The sequence below is a fragment of the Gymnoscopelus braueri genome (assembly GCF_963280865.1).
Source record: "Gymnoscopelus braueri genome assembly, chromosome: 19".
Lineage (NCBI taxonomy): Eukaryota > Metazoa > Chordata > Actinopteri > Myctophiformes > Myctophidae > Gymnoscopelus > Gymnoscopelus braueri.
Genome location: NC_137621.1, coordinates 22539466 through 22563348, shown reverse-complemented (window position 1 = coordinate 22563348; position 23883 = coordinate 22539466). Strand labels below are relative to the sequence as shown.

The following is a 23883-nucleotide window of genomic DNA, read 5'->3' as shown; positions in this document are numbered from 1 at the left end:
TGCTTAGAGAGCGAGAGTCTTATTTTTTTCTTCGTAGCCCCGTTCTGCATGGTGCGTCTGACACTTTTGTGATGCGCTTTGACAGTTTTATGGTTCTGCAGAGCCCTCTTTATTGCGTGTCTTCACTGAGTGCATCGTACTGTAATCATAACTTAACCGCGACCTTGGCCTGTAGCGCGGGCGTGGGGAAGGGAAGCAGTAATGCTCCTCGTCATGCAACACAAGAAGAGGCGGTAGGTGGGTCTGATGCTCGCGGAGGCCAGCGAGTTGGTTTTCCAGGCAGATGCACATCCTCCTCGCACTTGCCTCATCCACGTCCTGGCACAAAACGCAACCTCAAAAAAATAACCTTGGGTTCCAGCTTTCTTGATGTCATCATTCTGCGCTGTCAGATGGGGGTTTGTCACAAACCGGCCCTGGGACTAGGATCTGTGTTGCTCGATCAAGCCTCCAACTTTCAAGCTTACAAATGACGGACCTTGGGCTTTCATGAGGCTCACCACAAAAACGGCAGCCAACACATAACGTAAGAGGCTCGGCTGGCGTTGATGCACGCACTGTAGAGTATTGAGCAGCTCCCACACTCTCATACACATGTGCAAAGCCCAGCACATTCAATGCAGTGTGATTATTCAGCCTATCGTCAGCTGTTTGATTGCTTCTCTCAAAGGGCAAAGCCCCGCAGTAGCATGCATGCAGGATAATTAGTAGCGCGATTGTACTCAATAACCGTAGGTGCCTGCCTGCTAAGGCCCATAGGCTGCTTTGGTCAGTTTGACTTGATGCACTGCAAAGTAACCTAGAGTCAGTGAGTCAATCAAGCGATTTATTGCAGGTTACTGGCGTTTTTGATGATATATTCATGCAGCGTGTGTATGACAAGACTGCTGATACTGTTGCAGCAATAACAGCCACGGCTTCCATCTGCTGAACAGTCTAATTCATGTCCTGCGGAGGCCAGAAACTTCCAGGGTTGTAAGACATAAAGCTGCCATATGATCAATTTTCCAACACTCAGTTAATTACACGTACCTCTCTTGCGCGATGCCGGTGTTGGAGTTAAATCGTGGCTAATTATTTGGGATTTAAGAGGAAAGAGAATGTTCGGTGCTGTTATTATTATTTTGAATTCATACACGTTTTTCAAGTTATCGAGGAAGTGTTGCCCTTGGTGTACTGTACATTGTTTGGCCGTGCTTTATCTGCTCTTGCTGCCAACTTCTGCTGTAGCTGCCCACTGATCATCTGCTGACTAAACAGCCTCGCCACACACAAGATGGGTGATTAGCCATGTTCCTCTGGACGGAAGGATTATGAGCTCTGAGATGCAATTTAAATGTGGGAATAAAAAAGAGCTGTCATGCTGTGTTTTGATTATCTGTGGACCTTTCGGAGAGGTGCATTGTTTATTGACCTTCCACGTGAACTCATAATATGGAGAGATGTTCATGTTACATAAATACATAAATTCACACTTTTATTCATATCCCAGTGCATTTATTTAAACGGTCTGTACAGTGTTTGAAGCTTTAGCAAAAGAATAACCATGGCACAGAAATCAGGACCTTGAACTGAAATGTATTCTCCGACGGGCTACACTCCTGACTGTCAGACTACGCGTAGTACAATGGCTAAACGCTTTTCTTAAAGCTGCAATCCCTAACTTTTATGTCCTACCCAGGAATCGAACTCAGGTCTCCCACATCACCAATTTTCTACCACTCTTGCAAGACAGACACGGGATAATCTATGATTCTGTCCCCATCGGTACATAACTAGGAGGGCGCTGAGTCGGCTCAAGCGGACTTCGCATCGTCCGTTATGACGACTCGCTCTGCGGTGCCTCTTGCTGCTCAAGTCCGCTTGAGACAGCGCACCTCCGTCGTTGTAACAGTTTTTTGCCTAAGATTAGGGGTCGTAGTCTGTTCTCACCATGTGGGCCGAGTGGTCCACCTCGCTGGGGGCGACAAAAACTATGCCTAAACCTAACCTTAATCCTAATAAAATAATTTGCGACGCATTTTAGATAAGATAAGTAAACAGCGCCGGGAGAGGAATTTGATCCCGAGATGTTGGGATTGGAAGTCTAATGCTTGACGTTGCACGCCACGGAGCGATCTGGTATTGCAGGGTTTCGGGAGTTATTTAAGGCGGTCCGCTCATGTGAGAGGCAGTTCCGCGCGCGTCACAGAATGGGCCGTTGCCACGGTTGCAGCGATCCGGTAGGAGAGCAGCACTCGCAAACAAGGCCCGTGGTTGAACCGTGGAAGGTAATACAACAGGAAGCTCAACCTTGAATTACAAGTTGTATCCTCATTGAATCCAGGCTTACAGCCCTCTGATTAATTGATTCCAATAAAACCTGGAAGTGGAGCTTCTTTTGTTTAGTGCAAATAGAAAAAAGAACACAGGTAGGCGACCTCAGTGCATTGTAGCCACTTTGTTTTACAGGGATAGCATTTGCATTGCGTGATTAGGTGATCGACATATTTCTCTGACATCCTTGTGTTGGACAGCACATTTGCAAAGTCTTTGCTGGTCCTAATGAATATTGAGTGTTCTATCTCTTTTGCCTTCCAATTAATGAATAGATGTTGGTAATTATTTGACCAGTGCCTCTCTCTCATGACACGTCCCATATCCATCACTAAGTTAAAAATAAATTAAAATCAATACTGCAGGCAGACTCTCAGGACAGTGTCAGAGCTTCCAATGGTGGGACCCATGCAGGTCTGAATAACAACTATTGATCCTCCTTGAGGAATATGCTGTTTTATCACCTCCTCCCACTCTGCCACACGCACGCACGCACACACGTTTTAGTTACACACACATTTACTTAACTCACAAGCATGCATTCATGCACACATTCTCACACACACACACACACACACACACACACACACACACACACACACACACACACACACACACACACACACACACACACACACACACACACACACACGCGCGCGCACGCACGCACAAGTGTTCATTTCCCTCCCTTAGAACTATTGGCATCCGCTGACAGAACCTCGTCGTTTGTTCTTATCGGCCCGCCCCGCGATAAAGAATGCAAAAAGATTGGGAAGCCATCGGAAAGTAAAAAAAAGAAAAAAGAAGAAAAGGAGGACAGAAAAAAAGCAGGGCTGTTGCCGATAACAGCCGGCACCGATTTATATTTCAAATGTCTGCCTGTGCTGTCCCCTCTCTCCTCTCCCTGTGTCCCCCCACTGTCGTAGGTGGCCATTGTGTAAACAGCTCCTTGAAAAACAAATGGCTCCCTAAATCGTTGTAAAAGAGCCGTGGCAGCTCTATCCGACTGGATGCCCGAGAGAGGGAGAGAGAGAGAGAGAGAGAGAGATAACGTGTGTCAGCAAACATTGACTGGGCTTTATCACAATGAGGTTTCTGTGTTGCAGGAGCTAACAGGCTGGCCGGCTAATCGTCCTCCGCAGAGAGCATACATTCCTACAGGTCAGGGCTCAGGGTTATGTGTGTGTATGTGTGTGTGTGTGTGTGTACGTGTGTGTACGTGTGCGTGCGCGCAAGCGCATGCTGTATACCTTTCTCTGCTGAAAGGAGTCTTGACATGTTTATGTCCAAGACGATTTGTCTGCTCAGAGGAAAAGCCACAACTTTGTCTTTGCTCTCTCTCTTTCTCTCTCCCTCTCTCTCTCTCTTTCTCTCTCTCTCTCACACACACACACACACACACACACACACACACACACACACACACACACACACACACATGAACACATGCATTGCCGCCACCCCCTCCACCTCTCTACACCGCAGGCTAACTTTGTATCCTGTGACCTGTGATAAGCCCAGTGGAAAAGCAGTGTTTGCAGTTATAACTGTGATGACTATTTGTTTACCCTTATCTAAGCCGGGCGATAAATCACGGTGGAAAAGTAACATCTGGCGTGTTAGGAGTCACAGAGGAGGACTGCTCCTTTCTTTATTTTTTTTTCTTCTTGTTTTTTTTTTCACTAAAGGGGGGTCATTCCCAACTGCTGGGGATAAGGTGAGAGTTTACTACTCAAGGACGGACCGGGGGAATTAAGTTTCACAGAAGCATGAAGCTCTCTTAACAAATGACATCCGAGGCTAAGGCTCACTAAAAGCACTCAGGGTGATTCCGCTTTAGCTGTGAGGTTGGCCCGGAGGCGTGTTTTCATCTCAGTTCATGACTTGGGGAGTACCCCCCCCCCACTCCCTTGTGTTTCTTAGCTCTTCCAGGGCTCTAGTTGTGGACAGGTCTGCAACTATCAATACTCTTCTTGTTGATTATTCTATCGATTACGGTACCCTTTTCATTAATAAGATAATTGAGAAGCACTTAAACATGTTTTACATGTTTTATATATCAACAAATCAACGCAAAAAATATTGTAATAGATGTCTTTGTCGACTAAATCGATTAATCTGATTAACCACCAGCCCTACTTTCTACTTCATTGTTGAACAATGTTGATAAAAAGTTGCTGTCACAACGCGTTCACTTGTAGATCGGCTATTTTTGCTACTGCATTTAAAAAATAATAATAATACAAATAAAAATTAAGATTGATCCTCTTTTCTTTATGATCGATTACATCAATTAGTTGGATTAACCGTTGCACCCCTATTCTGGATGGCTTCATTTCTCGGTGCAACTGCAACCTGTATCTGTTGCCCCACTGGCTCCAGCTAACAGATCTCGTTGCTTGTAGTTACAGAGCCTGGCCATCAGATGTCAGCCTTCCAAGATGATTTCCTTTGACTCAGTGTGAAGAAGGCAGTGGTGTCTCCACTGTATCAAATGCCCTGTGCTCATATATATCTATGCCCCCCAAATGCTGTAAAGATTGAGTGCACAGTAAGTGTTCACAATGCAGAATACATGCTGCTCTGTCAAAGAATGTATGCCATATTGTGGTACTTTATATCTACTGAATAGGCTAGTATTTTATGGTATGCTGTAAGTGTTAAAGCAAATTGTGTGTGTGTGTGTGTGTGTGTGTTACCTTGTAGTGGGTCAACAACACTATCCAGTATTTAAAACATTGCGATCCACATTTTTGAATTGCATAATTCCAACCGTTTAATCCTGTTTAACCGTGCGGGCTGGGATAATTCCTAGGGAATCGCAGCTATCCTTATCGTATTTATCCAGTGATGACAGATTAGGGGGGCGTTAAATGCAGTTTGCATACAGTAGCCATAGCCCATGTCTGTCTGCTCCAATGGGGTTCAGAGAGGAGGGGCCAAGCACAGAAACTCAGGTCTTTTTTCTTTTCTTTTCTATTTTTTTCAAAAGAATGAATGAAAATCATATCTGCCTCATTCTAAAACAGGATGTGTGATTCCAAACCAAATGCTATACATTTTAGCAATGTGCATTCAGGGGTTCACTTAAATACAGTGCAAAAAAAAGCCCTGTGTGTGATTATTTTTGCATGCCATGTTGTTGTTTTTTCAAAGCTCACAGCAAAATATACTGCATATACACAAACCTCATTGTATTACTTTGTGATTAACAGTGAATGCTCTGTGTGCATGCAATGTGTCAATTTACACAGGAAGATGATGTACTATATTCCCCCGTTTTCACGTGTTTGTATGGCAGTTGCCGAGTTCTGTGCACTTTGACGTTCCCACGTTTCTTGGTGGGTGGTTTGTGTGCCTGGCAATGAGATGTTGCTACTTTACCTTCTCTCTCTCTCTCTACAATTTCTTTGAAATAGCTTTTGGAATAATACTCATGAGAGCACATGTACACTACACTACACACACACACACACACACACACACGCACCCACACACACACACACACACACACACACACACACACACACACACACACAGCATGTTAAGTACGTGAGAGTGCTGTGTGTGTCTGTTGCTTCCAGGCAGGGGCTTGTCTGAGGATCTGAGAGGCAGGCATGGAGGCACAAGGTGGGGACCTCTTCAGATCTGGCTGCTATTAAGAGTCTTGTGATCTGCTCGTGTTTACCTACCCTCACTACACTGGTACTGGGGGCTGTGTGGAGCATGGGACGCGGGGCCCGGCCTCTTTGAAGTGAAGTTGATCCCTCAGACTATGCTCGTGGTAATTGCACCTTCTCCCTCTATATATATCAGCCTTTGCCCCCACCCCCCCCCATGCCCCAATCGCATTTCTCTCACCCCCTCTCTCTCTCTCTCTCTCTCTCTCTCTCTCTCTCTCTCTCTCGCCATCTCTGACTCTTGCTCTCTGCATCCTGCTCTCTTCTTCTCCATCTGTACCTCTCGCTGTTCCTGTCTCCCCCCACCTCTCTCTCTCTGTCTCTCTCTCTCTCTCCTTCTCTGACTCCCACTCTCTGCATCTCTCTTCATATCCATACCCCCCCCCCCCTCTCTCTCTCTCTCGTCACGGCTTAAGGATCTGGAGTAGGATGCATGCAGACGGGGAGTTTTCATTGGGATCATATGTCTCTTCGCAATTCTCTGATCTGAAGGGAGCAGAGAAAGTAAAGAAACAGCATTTAAAATACAATCACACTTTCAGGTATTTCATGCCATTGTTTCATGGATGGAGAGCTAGGCCACTTTGATGAATGAATGAATGAATAAACAAATATGTATTTATATGTTTAATACAATACAGAAATAAGTGTAATCTTCACACAAAAGCTAATCACCATTGCTCATAGTGTTTACATACTGTAGTGCATTGAGAAGTATGCTTCTCTCTCTCTCTCTGTCTCTCTCTCTCTCTGTCCCCTTCCCCCTCTCTCTCTATCTCTGTGTTAAAGATTTAAAAAATCATGTCCTTCTTTTATAATTCACTCTACCACATTTATATTACCATAATTGAAAAATGGAAGCAAAGCAACGTGAACAGACGGAGCATAAAATGTCCATGTTAAACGCCAGATGACAGAAAAAAAGAAAATACATTTTAAAAAAGCCATTTGTTTGTGCACTTACTCCGTCGATAAAGGGGCCATAATGACACTTGATGTGAATTCGGTTCTTTCCCCCCCACCTCTCTTTCACTTATGGTTAATCCATCCACTGTCGCTGACTTTCGCTGTGTTCAGTGGCGTGCGGCATGGAACACCTGTGTGCTATAGTAATTACTTTGATTATACCTTCCATGGGGTATTACAGCAGTCTGTAGAGAGGGCTCTTTTTAAAAACCTGCAGTGAATTTCAATTCTAACTGGAAACAAGGGGAACAAAATTGTTGTCAGGAATGTTCTGTCAACAGATAGATATTCATATGGCTACCTGCTGCGCGAGCTTCTGTATGTGTGTGTGTGCGTGCATGCGTGCGTGTCCGTGTGTGTGTGTTTACTGGTAATGTGTAGTATAAAGTACCGTATACTACACTTTGGTAAGCCTATAGTATACAGTGCTTTATGTACTAATGGATGTACAGTAGTTGGACATGTGCATGTATGTGTGTGTGTGTGTGTGTGTGTGTGTGTGTGTGTGTGTGTGTGTGTGTGTGCGTGTCTGTGTGTGTGTGTGTGTGTGTGTGTGTGTGTGTGTGTGTGTGTGTGTGTGTGTGTGAGTGAATATAATAAGAGATTCACACCCGCACAGCTTTTGATGGTTTGGGTGCGATGGCCATTGGTCTGAATCCAGACATGTGACAGTCCAGAAGGCCTCATTCATTATGCCCAATTTATGCTCAGTCATATATGATGGTGTCTAGTGCCAAAAAATAGCCGATCTACAAGCTCAAAACCAGTTTTTTGAGCTTGTAGATCAGCATTCTTTTGGGGCCTGAACACCATCGTACGACAAAGTATAAATCAGGCTTCAGATGCCAGGTGCCTGATTCGGAACAAATGCTCACAAACAGAAACACAAACACACCAGAGGGATTCCCGCTAGTGTGAGCGTAAAAGCGTGTTTGTGCGTGTGTGCGCACGTGTGTGTTTGTGTTTGTGTTAGTCTACTCTTACTGGGAGCAGAGTGGGAGAGGCAGGTACTCGACTGTGTCGAGGTAGAACGAGCGGCCATGGGCATCTCCTGGTTTTATGACACTAGTCAGAAAATTGACAAGCCAAAGCTGCTTTTTATTCTTCAGCCACAATGTAAATAGATCTCCCTCCTACCTCTCATGCAAACACACTCCAGACCTGCTAACAGCACTGTACACAGTCTCTCTCTCTCTCTCTCTCTCTCTCTCTCTCTCTCTCTCTCTCTCTCTCTCTCTCTCTCTCTCTTCCTCTCAGTGGTCCCTCTTGTCTAGTTAGAGGGCAGATCTACCTTTCTTGCCAGAAAGGAGAAACATATACTTTATCACTGCCACATATGGCGAATGGTATTTTTTCCCAAAGGGAAAACTGGCGTGCAATTATAATGTTCTAGCTGCCCCAAACCTCCTTCAAAAATATATAGCTTCCTGTTATATTGTTGTTTTTTTACTTACATTTTAACTTACATGGTCAGTTACATGGTACCATGATGTTGCATGTCTACCATTGTTGTTTGTCTTTATCTTCGTTTATGGTCGATGCACTCAACTGGGCACAGGGCATATAGACAGCTTCAATAGAGCTATAACGTCCCACACGGACTGACCACAGAACCATGACCATGGTTAGTGTATGGAATTGATTTTATTGACAAAAAAAGATGGTATCGGCCAAATAGTATTAGCCTGGCATTGGCAGACTACTACAAATGAAGTTAGCTCTGGCAGATTCATCTGTTCAATATTGTTTTCCAATACGCTTGGTATTTTTTTAAAAGGAGGGAAATGGCCTTTAGGTACTTTCTAAAAGTAACTAAAGCACATTTCAGTGAGTGCTGTTGATTTTTCTGTTTGTATGAAATCTTCTGAGCATCTTCTGTACCTGCAGACAAGCTACTTGTTGAGAATTGAGTTGTGCTCGCATTCTCTTAAGTTATACTCCTATAAACCTATAGGCCTATTTTGAACACCTCACAAGGGTGGTTTGAAAGCGTTGCTGCAGCGTACAGTTACAGTACAGAACATAAAAGACATAGATACATTACATCAGGGGCTATAGTTGCTAGCTGCAGTATTTGAAAATATGAAATTACCTTCAGGCCAACTGCATCTCCTGTCATACTGCACCTTTGAACCATAACAAAGTCACATACACAAATGCATCGCATTACAACCATTTTATTTAACTACAGTGCAATAGTGTTTTGTTGGCAGTGTATAGCCAAATAAATTAGTAAATCTGTGCTGTAAACAAAAACACACAACTCAGCCTTTGTTCAACCTTTTTTCACATGCATGCCCTGCATTGCTATTATATTTACAGTCCAATAAATTGTCTTTTGTCAAGGTGTGAAAAGGTCTTTACAAAAAATATCTGCCCAGGTTAATTTCAAAACACTCAAACACAGAAACTTCGATGTATGAATTTCACTTGACCATACTGGCAGACCATGAATAATTAGGAAGGAAGCTGCGGGCCATCTAAAATTTGCCCTTGTGCCACAATTGGCCCCCGGGCCGGACTTTGGACATGCCTGCTGTACATACATAACATGCCTGCTGTACGTTATATAACAAATCTCTGGTGTTAGCTTGTCCACAGATGGCAAGTTTGTTATTTAGACATATACTGTAGGTTTGATGTCTACGTGCTTTCATAGTTACTTGTGTAGCACTTGCTTGTTTTCTTGGCACGCTATTTACTTGAATGCTTACCCTGCTGTTGGTTGACTAGGGTTCATGCCATTTACTCTTGCACTTTGTTTCTCTGGATAAATTGTCAAAACAACTTTAAATCCTGTCAGACCCACGCATGCAGGCTCATACTTCTCAACAGTAATGCTTCAGTTATACTCTGTCATATCATGGTCTCGCGCACCAAAATAGCAGATCTACAAGCTGACAATGCTTTGAATCTTAACCCATTGTAAGCTTGTTGATCAGCTGTTCAGCGTGTGAAAGCATGTGAGGCCTAACAACGCTGAGCAAATGCTTGTGGTTGCGTGTGTGCTCGCCATCTCAGCGTTCTTGTATGGATTATACAAACACACCTGTGATTAGTTGGAGACAAAAATAAATTGAATGACTAAACATACAGAATTAGAAATGACAGCACTCTGCGAGATGTCTGGAAGCAGTTTTGTGCATCCCGTTGAACTGCGGCAGCGCGGCCCGTCATCCTTGCCAGCTCCCTAACATCTGAGTGGTAAAGTGGGACAGATGTTGAGGGTTAGAGAGGCCCCCGCGGGGTATCGAGAGTGATGGTTTGGCAGGGAGCGCAGGAGGATAAAAGGAGGAGACGGAGAGGGCAGGACTCTGCTGTCATTGCACCCGACCTGATCCTTGCCCTGGAACCTGTTCAACCTCGCCTGAAAGCGATAGACATGGAAGACGGGCCTGACATTTGTCGCTACTGCATCGCATTCAGAACAACAATGCCCAATATGCTTCCCATGTGACTGTGAGTGAGTGAGGTTGAGCTGCTGGAATAAGCCTGCAGTGCGCACTGTATGCTGTCAAAGTCGAGGAATGCGGGTTTCAAGAAAAATAACATCCCCTCAGAAACGTGGGAGAGCTTCAAAGTGAGGAGACATAAAAGTGCATTCTGAAGTGTCCAGTTATAAATACCGGATTCATCGAGGGATTGGATCGATAACTGTCCTCACGCATTTCAGGACATGCCTTTGAAGTAACCAGGAGGGTTACTGTAGAACTTATGCCGTGTTTTCTTTGCCTCAAAGTGCTGCTCCACAGGAATTTATAAACCAAAAGTATGAAAACTTCATGTGTTTTTTTACTACAGATCCCCAACGGTTCGCCGAGCATATCTAAAACATGCAGCATCCGTTTGAATGGCTCGGTTTGCTTCGGTCTCAAGCTTTCAGAGATTCATAGTAATACAGCTGGATGGGTTTGGTTTATTAGATGTACTGTACAGGTTTCCAGTTTGAGCATAAACAAGATCCTGACCTCTTAGAGGGGAAGTGCTGTTTTGTCAGGTCCGCAGTCATTTTGTCGCTGGATGTTGTATAATTGCAGGCTGCAGCTGGCAGAGCATGGCCATCATTCCACAGGTTTTACATTTCATGCGAGTTTACATACACTATGCTTCTTCAGGTGGAAAATTGTCTTCCACATGATGCCAACAGGTGGACTCATTACATAGTGAACATAACAACCATAGCAATCATCCCCTTTTTCAGCAATTAGCTATGCTGATAATTGATATGCATCTTTGGAAGCCATGTTTATGTTAAATGTTTTGCCAGCTGATTCTCTGCTTTAACACCAACAAAGATTCATGGACACATAGCTTAGTCCTCGTCTCCTAGACAGTGAAACTGGAATTCTGAGCCCGTTTGTTTTCCCCTCCAGGTACGTTTTCCCATAGCTTTGTTCGATTGAACCGGAAACACATACAGACTGAAGGTATCATATGTGTTTCCAGTGTGTCATTCAGTGCACATTCAGCTCAGTCTGAACTGTCTTAAGTCAGTCTTTAGCCCCTGTCACAGAATCTAGAATGTCGACGCTCTGCAAAGCCTGAACCAAAAGTAATATAGAGTCCGTCTTGAAATCAAACAAATGTACAGTTGTTGAATGCTGGATTTGAAAATAATGAAAAAACATGTTTTGAGTGATTTGTTCAAGACATCCCTACTGAATTTAACATTAAATGTGTCTTTTTTTGTATGGGTTGAGAGATCAGTCTGTCTATTTATTTAGATTGTCTCACACACACACACGCGCGCACGCACACACACGCGCACGCACACACTCACGCACGCACGCACGCACGCACGCACGCACGCACACACGCACACACACACAGTGTATTTCATCCTGCGTGCCATCACTTTTAAGATTTATTTGCAATTGACTTTTCAACTTCTCTAGACATAAGATCTTACTTCCTTCCTCAAAGAACTTGCAAAGTTAGTGTGGGGCAGCACAACCTACCACTTTTCAAATCGCAACCTTTGATTGACCGGTGATACAAACATAATTGACACAAGAAATTATCAATCAGACTTTGCACATTACAGAGACATTTGAATGACAGCAATTTGAGAGCAAGATGAAGAGAGGTAGACAATGAATATGTATGAGGAGAGGGAGGATGACAGTAGAGATGATGTACAACTGGTAATCGAATGCTGCGTTACACTGTCATGGCTATACATAGCAATTTCACTGCATACATTGCCATTATTGTTAGAGCATGCCTCCTGATAGAGATTTGCACTCTACTGAGCTTATCTTTATAGTTTATGTTTATATGTATTTATTTTTTACACAAAAAGGTATATTTATCTTTAAGCCCAATCTATACTGCATTGTATGACCATATTGCTCAACAAAAATGTCTTACAATTTAATTTACAATTTAGGCATTTAGCAGACGCCCCTGTCCAGAGCGACTTACAATAAGCAATGCCAGTAAGGAGGGAGTTACGTAGTCGATGTTTGATATGACTGAGGCCTGGATACGGAGCTAGACAGACTCCAGGGTGAGGGTCTAATCCTTTGAATGTTATATAGAGTGTAAACACACAGGAGTGAGTAACTGCTGCAATGTGTGCCTTGAATTGAGAGCTGACTGTCCAGGACAACACTCAGGCTTTTGGCAGTTGGAACCGAAGCCACCAAGGAGTTGTCTATGAAAATAGTGAGATCCTGCTGCATGTGGCAGGACTTACCTGGGAAGAAGAGAAGCTCAGTCATATTTGGGTTCAGCTTGAGGTGGTGGGAAGACATCCACTGTGAGATGTCAGCCAGACATGCAGCGATGCACTGAGTGGCAGAGGGGGGGGCGGTGGGGCAGATAAACTGTGTGTGTGTCTTTGGCATAACAGTGCCATGACAGAGCCAAAATATTTAGTGTATAGGGAGAAAAGGAGGGGGCCAAGTACAGATCCCTGGGGGACCCTGGTTAGGAGGGCACGGGGGATGAAAGCAAACCTTTCAAAGAAACCTGGTAGGTCCGGTCAGTCAGGTAGGAGGAGAACCACTTTAGTGCCATCCCAGCGATGCCAAGGTCAGCAAGGGTGTCCAGGAGCAGCTGGTGATTCACTGTGTCAAATGCTTCTGATAGGTCTAGAAGAATCAGGATTGCAGAGTGGGAGGCAGCCTGGGCAGCATGGAGTGCTTCTGTGATAGCAAGGAGAACAGTCTCCGTGGAGTGGGCTGGTTTGAATCCTGACTGGTTGGGATCCAACAGGTTATTTCTGTGAGAGATGGAGAGAAAGCTGGTTGGAAACAGCATGTAAGAGTGTTGGAGCTCTGCACCAATGGTGGATCTTAAAGCCACACTTGAGTAAAAGTAGAGACATCTTACTAGAAAATGAGTCTGGTGAAAGTGAAAGTGACCCATAAGAATATTGTACTGTACTATCAAAATGTATAATTTTATAACAAGTTTTGAAAGCTGTGTACTCATTTTATGGTATATCAATTTGTATTACAACATATTGTTTTACAATAGGTTATTTGTCATGGTAAGAAGGGGGCCGGACTAGATAAGCATTTGCTTCTTTATGTCCCTTCTTGAACAAATGTTTTGAAAATTGTGATGATGATGTATGGAGTTGTTTGAAATTTTAAATTGTTCAAGATAAATAAAGATCAAATCAAAAATCAAAATCAAAAATCAAAAAAAGCTAAAGTAAATGCTGTTGATAAAAAGAAAAAATAAGCCTGTTGATCTTCTCTCACTGAGTTTCGTGGCATGTAGAGATCTCGTATTAGAAAATGTGTCTGGTAAAAGTGAAAGTGACCCATTAGAATACTGTACTGTACTATCAAAATGTATAATTTGATATTAAGTAGCAGATAGCAAAAAAATAGCAGATCTACTAGCTTGTAGATCTGCTATATTCAATAAAATCTGGCTTTACTTTTCAAATGAAATCATTCAATGGCATAGAATGCCAATGTAATACATTGGGAAATGTAAATCAAGTAAAAAGTTTGAAAATATATATATATTTAAAATAGTAAAGAGAGGTAAAACTGAAATGATATGCAAATAGACATACTGAAGCAAAGCACAGTATTTGATTTCTTCTTTATTTCACTTAATTTAATGGGTGAGTCCCATTGGGATATACTGTATATCTCCAAGCTCAGGCCAAAAGAGCAACTAGCTGACTACTTAGACACATGAACCCTAGGCGTCCCTATCCTGGCTTGTCATAATAAGCAAACATTCGGCAAACATTGTGCAAAAAATTGCAGATCTACAAGCTGACAATGTGTCAGATTGCAACAAGTGAGCCTGTTGATAGACTACTTTCGGCACAGATATTTGGTGTAGAGAGAAAAGGGGAGGGTGCCAAGAACAGACCCCTGGTGGACCCCGGTCAACAAAGTATATGCAGTAGAATTTAAGTGGTTAAGTAAAGGAGCAAAGTAGTTTTACTTAAAGTTATACAATGCAGGTCCACAAATAACGATTTTTAGCAGCCTCTGCTGGTCATTACCGTCACTGCAGGCCGTTCGTTTATTCCTCTGTTACCCAGAATTCCATTTGTTTTCACCGGAAGACGGAAGCGTTTCAAAAAGCGTTCTTTTAATTGTTTTATACAATCTGTGGATCGTTTCTCTTAGCCAGTGCGCTTTAGTTACCGTGAGCTGTGTTTTCTTTTTCTGTTGTTTTTCGATCTTCAAATCATACAATCTCTTACAAACAGCGTGAGTTTCCTTTTTGTTATTAGCGCGGTAGTTCCTGGCCAAACAGGAAACCGGTGTGGTAGTTCCTGGCCAAACAGGAAACCGGTGCATTTCCGCTTCCGTTTTCCGGCCAGATGACGTCATTTTCGCGGGAAAGGCGCCCCTGACAGCGTTCAATAGAAAATATATAAATAAAAGGCTTTAGGGGGTGAAATTCATGGAGTGGGTGTTGTGAAACATTTGCCACTCACAAAAGATATACAATTTAACTTTAGTTTTATTGAAAAAGTTACCTAGTATTACTTTAAGTACTTACCACCTCTGCACTTCACTGATGCATCCAGCAGTGACAAGGCGAATCAATAAACTAATAGCAGATAGAAAGTAGCTCACAGACTTACAGTATACAGAGGTGCAAAGGATGTTTTTGCAATTCACTGCCAATGGCAACTGCAAATTTAGAGAGAACCCTAAGTGTACATGGATTATCTTTACATTGTCCTGCTCCCTGTTTAATACAATCTTTGTCAGACAATTACCAAGTCAGCAATCAAACAATGCATATTTAGCAGGCCTACTTAATAGATACTATATACTACTATTTAAATAATGTATCAATAATGTATCAATACTGACATTAACATATGTTAATGCTATTCCTACAACATGTACATATACGTGTGCATGAATTAACGATAGCCCGTACCTAATTCATGAAACATGTAAGGCACTGGTTCTCAAAATAGCGTCCAGGGACCCCTAGGAGTCCTTGAGGTTGTTCCAGAGGGTCCCCAGATAAATGGGTACAAACGGAACCATTGTACACTCTCAGAGTTAAATTAACACAAGATTTTACAGTGTAAACGGGGGTCCGAGAGATAAAAATCATATGGGGATCCGTGGCCTATCATACTGGGGGTCCTTCAAATTAAAAAAGCTTGAGAATCACTGGTGTAAGGGACCAGGTCTGCTGTGAAGGAGCTGCTCTGTTAAGTGTTATTGTTGTGGTCTGGACAGCTGAGGTTTGACTTTCAACGTCCATTTCCAGCCTGCCTGTTTGTGCCAAACCCGAGGGCTTGCAGATGTTGTGGGAGGCCAAAGGTTGGCTTCGGGCCATTTTAGTTCACTGCTCTTTGTTGTCTACCTCTCACTCTGTGAACCAAACCTCCCTGGCCTGGCCTCCCAGGTCAACCGCGGCGTTGACTCTCCCCCAGCTTGTCAACGTGTCAGAGTGCATGCAGGCGTGCTGGAGAGAGGGGAAGGACTGAGGCGAGCAGAGAGACACATAAAAGGCATGTTTGTTGTGAAGACGGTGGTCAGAGATGGCCCTCTAAGACATTGTCCATATTATGCTCGGCCTGGAGGAAAAAGGCAATCCAGTGGAAATGAAATGACCCCTCTAGACCTGCTGTCATGTGACATCTTTGTTTTCCAAGTCACTGATCTTCTGTAGGCCTATATATATGTATACTGTATATATGCAGCCCAGACCTAGCTCAGCAGCATGTGTAGCAAATAACAGGTCTTAGGTTATTGTTTTGGCTTGAAAATCAATTTCCTAGCCAATAATGTACTATTGTCTGTACTTTACACTCTTGCATTTATATTGCTATGGCTCAACATGTCGATGCCCTCAGAGTTGTTTTATGAAATCTGCATTTTAGTGCAGCCCCTGGCTTAATCTCTACCTGCTAAGCAGAGACATGAAGGCTGTTTTTATACCAAGTGCTGCCATTCTTCTTATATTCAACATCACATTAGATCAGTTTGTATGTGAGAAATGCTGTACATGTTTATTAAAAAAATAAAAGCTTTTTACGACTTGGCTCCTAGGAGGCAAGCCATCTAGAGGAGGGTGTGTGCGTGTGCATGTGTGTGCGTGTCTCCACGGGAAATCTCCCAAACCACTGGACCAATCAGCGGTAAATTTCTTGTGCATGCTGCCAGTAGACCAATGAAGTAAATTATTTGTCTCATAATTTTTTTTTTCTTTCTTTTTTTCACAGATTAACGTTTATTATACACATTTTGTGCAGCTGTAACAATAACGCACAGTAAAGACGGTAGCGCATTAGTCCAAATAAACAATTCCGTTTATATGGCAACGTTTTAAGGACGATAAGGAAAACCAGTGCAATGTCACTCAAAAACATGGTCCACATATTGATGCAGTCTATACAACCATAAAATATTCGGACCTCACGTTGAGAACCAGTGATTTAGACAATCCAGATGTTATTAACCCTTTCCATCACCCTCATCCCGACCCTCAAAATGAGCCTTTCTTCTCCCTCAGACTCTAGCCGCTGCCAACGGCTGCCTTCCTCATCATCTCCTCATCCTGGACGGACAGCTCGGTCAGTTTGCGTCCCAGCCTCTCGTGCAGGTCCAGGTACTTGGCCACACAGCGGTCCAGGCACACAGACTCGCCCTTTGACAGCTCTGCCTCCTTGTAATGCGGGGGAACACATTTCCGGTGGCACGCATTGGTCATCCTATTGTACATATCAGCCATCATCTCCACTTCTAACTCCGCCGCCAACTGCTGCGCTTTCATGGGATCCATGTCTTGCGTCCTGTCGGTACCGTGATGAAGACCCAACAACCACCTAGAACACGGGCCGGTCAGGAGGTTCTGCTAGAGTCCAACAGATCTGTCCCGTTTTCACTGAGGACACTGCCTTAACCAGGGCATCCAGCGTCCTTTATACTGCTGGCTGTGCCCCTGATGTCACCATGGTGATGTCAGATAGTGTCAGACATCTCCATACATGGAGCTGCCCATGTCAGTTATGCCCAAATATGGGACCATGACGTCAGTCCTGTAACCTTCCATTTTTCACACTTTGTGAATCTCAGATCCATCGTCCTCCCTCTATATTTGGGCATGATGTCATCAACATGACATCAGAGATCCACAGGGAAGCTAAGCTGGGTTTTTTGGGGGGCTGAAGAAGGGCTCGCAATCCTGTAGCATTTAATGTGGATTGTCACTTCTGGGAGAGAGTGAGTGTTTTAACTTGTGCTATAACATCTTCTGGGGTTAAGATCCCCCCCCCACACACCCCATTTATGCTCTGCAATTACTCACAGTGTACAACATGTACAGATGTTGCCCGGGCCAGTAGGGACAGATGTAGCGGTGCCACTAACCAGTGTGTCCCCCCTCTCTCCGTCCTGCTCAAGTCGTTTTCCAAACAGGATTAGTGCCAGCTTAAATGTGTCAAAGCAATTACAACAATGACATCAGCGTGGTTTGGAGGTGGGTGAAGGGGGTGGGAGCCGAGTCTGTAAGTGTAAACGTCCATGCAGATCAGTGGTCACCTCCCATTGTGTAACTCCATCTGCTCAGTCTGAACCACCTTATTCATTTGATTTTTTGACAATGATACCCGTGGCAATTTTGGGCTACTGGTAGAATAAAGATGACTGACAATCGCCAGCACCCTCATTCAAGCTCAGGCTGATTTCATTCAATGTTTTTATATGCAGTCTAGGAATTCTATTGCCATGGTCTGCTGCACAATCTGATTACGGAGACAAATGGACTTTTGCTTCAAAACAAACTGAACGCTTTAATCAAATTAAGCCAACTGTGGCTTTCTTAACAACCGCCGCTCATGGCCGGTAGTGGATTCCACACAGTGAAATCCTCAGTGTTAATTTATCCGTTTCATAACTCTGAGAGTGTAGCAGATGTTACCAAATGGACCCTTACGGGTCCATTTATTTACATTTGTACACGCTCAGAGTTAAATTAACGCTGAGGATTTTACTTTGTATTCATCAGGGCCTCATTGTTGTGCTCTGGCTACGAATTGAGCCTTTCTTTGATGTATTCTATGGGGGGAAGTAAGTTCATCAGCTGATGAAAAATGAATTGATGAAAAAATGTACCTCGAGTGTCCTGGAAAAATACATCCATAAGCCACTTACGTAGATAAGCTAAGTGGCAAACCTTACTCACTCTTTTTAATATGCCTCACTGGTACTCAGAGAGAGAGAGAGAGAGAGAGAGAGAGAGAGAGAGAGAGAGAGCTGTACAGATATGATGTACCCTCTTGCTCCCCCTCATTAATCTTAATAAAACAATTGACCCCGGAATAGCTTATCCATGCCCTGGACCATTAGGCTGCATGACCGAGGCTTTAAATATTAAGCAGGCTTTGTAAAATTTGATAAAATGTTTCGTAAATGGCATAAGGCATCATTCGCTTATAGGCTTTTTTTCCCTTAGTCTTTTTCTTTTTTCTCCCCCTCACTCTCGTGTTGTAAATGATAGATATGTTTTTATGAGGCGGAATGCTGTTTTAAGCAACATTGTGGTATTGACATTTGCCTTTAGCTTGCATGATTTAAGATGGCAGATACATGCAGGCCCATTAGGCTTTTACCTCCTCTACCTTCCACGTCTAATACTTTGACGTAATCTTGCGGTGGGATTTTATGATTTAGGACGGCACAAGGAGCTTCAGTCAGGGCCTTCAAAGATACTATGCCATTTCTTGTGCATGTAATGCAGAGGCGCACAATTTTTTCCCCCCTTTGCCCCTGCAGACTGTAACAACGCAGCACACTGCACCACGCAATATACAGTAATTTGGCTCTGATTAAAATTTCTGCTGAGCTTTGAAGCCCATACTAGTGTTTGGTGCTGAAGTGGTCTTCCTCGTCTGGTAAAAATTGAAAGCCTTTTCATCTCAGAGGGTTTAAAGGGTCAAAGGAACACCAAATAACCCTCCCTGTTGTGTTTCTCTTTTTTCACCCTGCAGAAGCTCGTAACAAACTGCACCTTTGTCGGACGCGGCCCCTGTCAGGCCAGGGCTGGGGTGGATGGGGGGGGTTTGTGGACTGCCCTCGGGTTCAGGCTTTGGAGACCCTGTCAGCTTCAAAATGGGGTCTGCTTTATTTCACCCCCTGACCCCAGGCCCAAAAAGAGCCACGCAGGAAAAACAGAGAGATATATGATACATCAAGCCTCCAGTGGAACTCCGGGGCTGGGAGATGAGGAAGCAGCCGACAAACTGCAGAGTGAGCAGAAAATGAATTGGCTTATTGTTGAGGGATTTTTAATGCCACAATCCCTGTTTTGAGAGGATCACAGCCCTCTGCGGTGTGCTTTAAGCGAGGTATTTGGTACTAATTTAGCTGCCACATGCCAAGGATGGGTGTATAGGGAAAGGTAGAGTCTTGTTTTCCTGTTTTGAAATGGGGAAATAGTCTTTCACCAGCTTTGCATGTAATTTGCACTTTACTTTTACTCATGTACGATGGAATAAATACAGTACATATTGTAATTATTCAAACAGATGGCTCTGATTGGCTAAGTCCCATTGTAATATACTCGATAAACACATGCTGGACCGCATGTATCAGTATCAGTGTGCCTGTGTCTTGTTTACAATATTCACCTTACCGTTCCATGGATGTATTACAGTTTGAGATTTTATTGTTGCTATGGCAGGGGAAGATGAGCACTCCTTTTTGTCCTGCTTATGTGTAAGGCTTTACAAATCCCTTTAAAACAAGGCAGATACCGTGATGCTTGGTGTTAGGTACCTTCTATGCATTCACAGAATCACATAGCAACTTCCTTGTTTGTGCAGGCAGTTGCAGGGACTACTTTCATCTAGAAATTATTCTTGTTTTGAAATTGGCATAAAAAGATTGTTTAATTTCAGATATGTCTGTGATTTTTATGTTCAAAACAGTGGGTTGCGCTGCGCACGTCCAGTTCGTTGCTGGTGCTGGACACATTGCTCCCTAGTGTTTAGTTTACTTTAAAACACAGGAAAATTGTAACTGAGACCTCATGTGGCTTATTGCTTTGCTAAAATGGTTACAAATATGGCAACATGAAAATCATAGACACATCCCAATTAAAACTGTTCTTGATAATTCACTACAAGAACAACTTCTACAAGAAAGTAGTTCCCGGCTACCAGGAAGAGCCACTACCTGACAGAGAGTAGTGCCTGTTTACTCAGCCAGTCCGTGTTAGACGTCAACTTTTCCCAAACAAACACATAGAAAGAGAAACAAAACTTCACTGTTTGCTCAATCTCATTGTAACTAAAATATCCAATAGAAATTCATAATTTTTTAAAGCCAGATTTAGCTACTATTACTAGTAGTCTGTGAATTTCCCGTGTTAACTGCTAGCCTTGGAGCCGAGAATCCAGAACAGATATTTTCAAGCGCTCCTATTCCGTCATCCAGCTACAGATACGCTGGATCACTGTAGAAACAAATCACGCACCTGTGATTGATATAAACTGATCTAAGGTGTAGATTATAGTCTCTTTTAGTACGTCTACTAAACGGAAACTAGCCAATCAGAATCAAGGATTGGGTTTAAACGTTTTAGAATCCATGGTAAACCATGGCCTCTTGTGGCTTATTGCTTCATTAAAATGAAGCATTGCCTTTAAAACCACTTAAGCCCTATAGTATACTTTGTCGTACGACAAATAGCGAAAATAGCCAGTCTACAAGCTCACAGCGCATCTCATCTGCTTATTATGCTACTCTTTGGTAATTTTGAAAAGTTTTGAATTCTTTAGAATTTCACCTAGATTAACTCTTTGACTGCCGTCGACGCGTTATCGAGTCAATTGCTAGTTTGTCCACTTGGCCGTCGATGCGTTAGACGCGCGTTTGTAATTATTGTTATTTTAGAGAAGGTCACGGTCTAATCTTGAATTCGAAGGGAGCAGTAAAACTATAGCACAAATGGATACAAAAATAATGGATATAGCGTCATTCCGTTCCCGTCGACTCCATTTTTGTAGTTTTTTTTCTTTCGCCTGTATCTCTGTTCTTTTTTTTGTGTCCATTTTTCCGAGGAGACGCGTGTTTCCAACGGCCTGTAGCGAAGGGTACACTAGCTCCGGGAGCAATAGTCAGAGACTCCTGCTCCAGAAACACACAGTGAATCGATCGATAAATACAGATCTAAACTTTTATGACAACTTTAAAACTACTAAAAACACGAAAATCGCTCGAAAATCGCTTGGCACTGGATGAGTACATTATGAAAATACTCTGGCAGTCAAAGAGTTAACATGACTAAAAGAGGGATACCAGGAAGGTAGTTTAAGTGATATTTTTTTGTTAAATGTTTAGAAAATAATAATAAAGTGAAACCTCTATTATTCAGATAGTAATGATTGCTATAGACTAGAGTGTTTGTTCAGTAACAGGGGTCTCCCCATCTCTCCAGCTCTCCAGCTCTTTAGTAAACAGAAAACATACTTTCAGGTGGGTTGCCAATTTCATCCAATCAGGAGAGAGTACCCATTTAGCTTCGATTTTGTAGTGTACCAGTTCCAATTTTGTCTGCTCATTATTGTTTATTTGTTTCATCACTTCCAATTTCACTTGTTTATTCTATCCTGTATGAGTGTATGAGGTCTCTGTCCTGATTGGATAAAATTGATATTCCAACTTGAAAATGTATTTTCTGTTAACTAAAGAGATGGAGAGACATGGAGACCCCTATCACTGAACAAGCACTCTATTAGCAATGATGACTATCAAAATATAGAGCTATTTAATACTTACTAAAATAAAAAGTCTAGTCAGTTTAACAGTTCTGACGGAAACAATCTTCTATAGACAGATATTTAATATCAACAGAACCTAGAATAGTTGATACAACTGGCACATTTTGGATTCAATTTGCCATGAGAAATGGATGGGACAGATTCTCATGCGGTTGGGTCCATGCACATCGAATGAATGAAATTGATTGACTTGGAGATGTCGCTGCATAGCCAATCAATCTAAATAGGGACAAGCCAGGGGGCGTCCATGGGGATGCAGAGAGGAAGGGGCCTCCTATTGTTTGGGGGCCCCTATGTCAGCCGGTCCTTGACCTTGGGTTACCAGGCCCCAGCACTCAGGCCTGGGTGAGAACGCCTGGGCGAGTGGGCTTGGGTGCTCAATATGGGAGAGCCAAGCTTTCAAGCCCAGGGTCACGGGGTCAGCATCAATGCTCAGGAGTATTAATGAGTGACCTTCGGAAAATAGTGGGGGGGTGGGTGTATGGAGTAGGGGGGGGGGGTGAGGGAAGGAAAGGAGGGAGGGCTGGATGGGGTGAAAGGCAGAGAGAAAGCTATAAAGCCCTGAGAGAATGGACGCTGAGACCTGTTTCTCCAAGATAACGGAGATGGGCCTATGAAAATGCATCCATCACGAGGCCACTAAGCCGGAGCCTTCTTTTGTGCGCCCATGTAGCCCCCCATTCGACTGAGAGGAGCATGGGGCGGGAGGAGGCGGTTGGGGTGAGGGAGGGAGGGGGGGGGGGGGGGGTGCACACAATCTGCGGAGATGGAGACAGGGGTTAAGGGAGGGGAGGAGGAGAAGAAGGGGTGGGGGGGAAGGGTGAGGAAGAGGAGGGTCTCCCAGGTCAGCCTGGCGCGGACAAGTGAGGGGAGGGCGACGCTCCATTGCTTATTCAACAGGGAGCAGATCTCACTGAAGATAGAGGCCCACCAATCTTTTCAATGGGGGGGTTTGGAGGAGACGCGGCTATCACACACACAGGAGATTTCTAATTTCGCCACTGAGCGCTTGGCTGAGGGCTATGTGACAGAGGGGTCTGGATTAACAGAGGACAGGAAGGCGGGGGGGGGGGGGTGGAGAGAGAGAGAGAGAGAGAGAGAGAGAGAGAGGGGGGACAGGCAGTGAAGGAAGAGAAGAAGGGCTTTCCCTCCCTTGTCTTTCTTTTTTCCAATGGTTTTTCAGGCTACAATTTGTGAGAAAAATGAGCATCAAACGTGTGACAATAAATCTGCGTTTGTTTTGTTTGCGGAATCGATGAAGATGCTTCTGAGGGGAAATCTACCGCACGAGTCACTAGTCTACAATGATTTATTTCAAATGTGCATTGGGAAGAAATCACATTTTACTGTGAAGTATCACTTTTTGTCTTCTTCTTTTTTTGTCCTCCAAAAGCACTATTACAGTGTACTTTCCCTTTCGGCGGTGAGCTTGTCATCCACCGTGCATCTCTGTCTCCCTTTTACATTCTGAGATCAATGCCATCTGCCGGGGTGCAGGAGCAAGGAACGTCTGCTCAATGCTAACTCGTCTCTTCCTTTCCCGTCGTCACCCTGCTGTGCTCTCCTCTCCAGAATTTACAAGAAATAATTCTCCCTCCCTCTGTGGCCCTGCAGGTTCGGTCCCTTATGTGAAGTGCAGGCTGGCTGACACAGATGAGCGCCCCGACAGACAAACAGACAGACAGA

At 43.7% G+C, this 23883-nt stretch overlaps 1 protein-coding gene across 1 annotated transcript; it reads right to left on the bottom strand.

The window, feature by feature from the left end:
- Positions 1-16836: 16836 nt before the first annotated feature.
- LOC308075007 (mitochondrial import inner membrane translocase subunit Tim10) lies at positions 16837-17297 on the bottom strand. The gene has a single exon (XM_080414582.1). It carries the CDS (start codon positions 17196-17198, stop codon positions 16932-16934), a length of 267 nt encoding a protein of 88 aa, XP_080270708.1. The 5' UTR covers positions 17199-17297; the 3' UTR covers positions 16837-16931.
- Positions 17298-23883: the final 6586 nt, after the last annotated feature.

Excerpts from the sequence above, each read along its gene's own strand:
- LOC308075007 (XM_080414582.1), bottom strand. The coding sequence starts at position 17,198 with ATGGATCCCATGAAAGCGCAGCAGTTGGCGGCGGAGTTAGAAGTGGAG.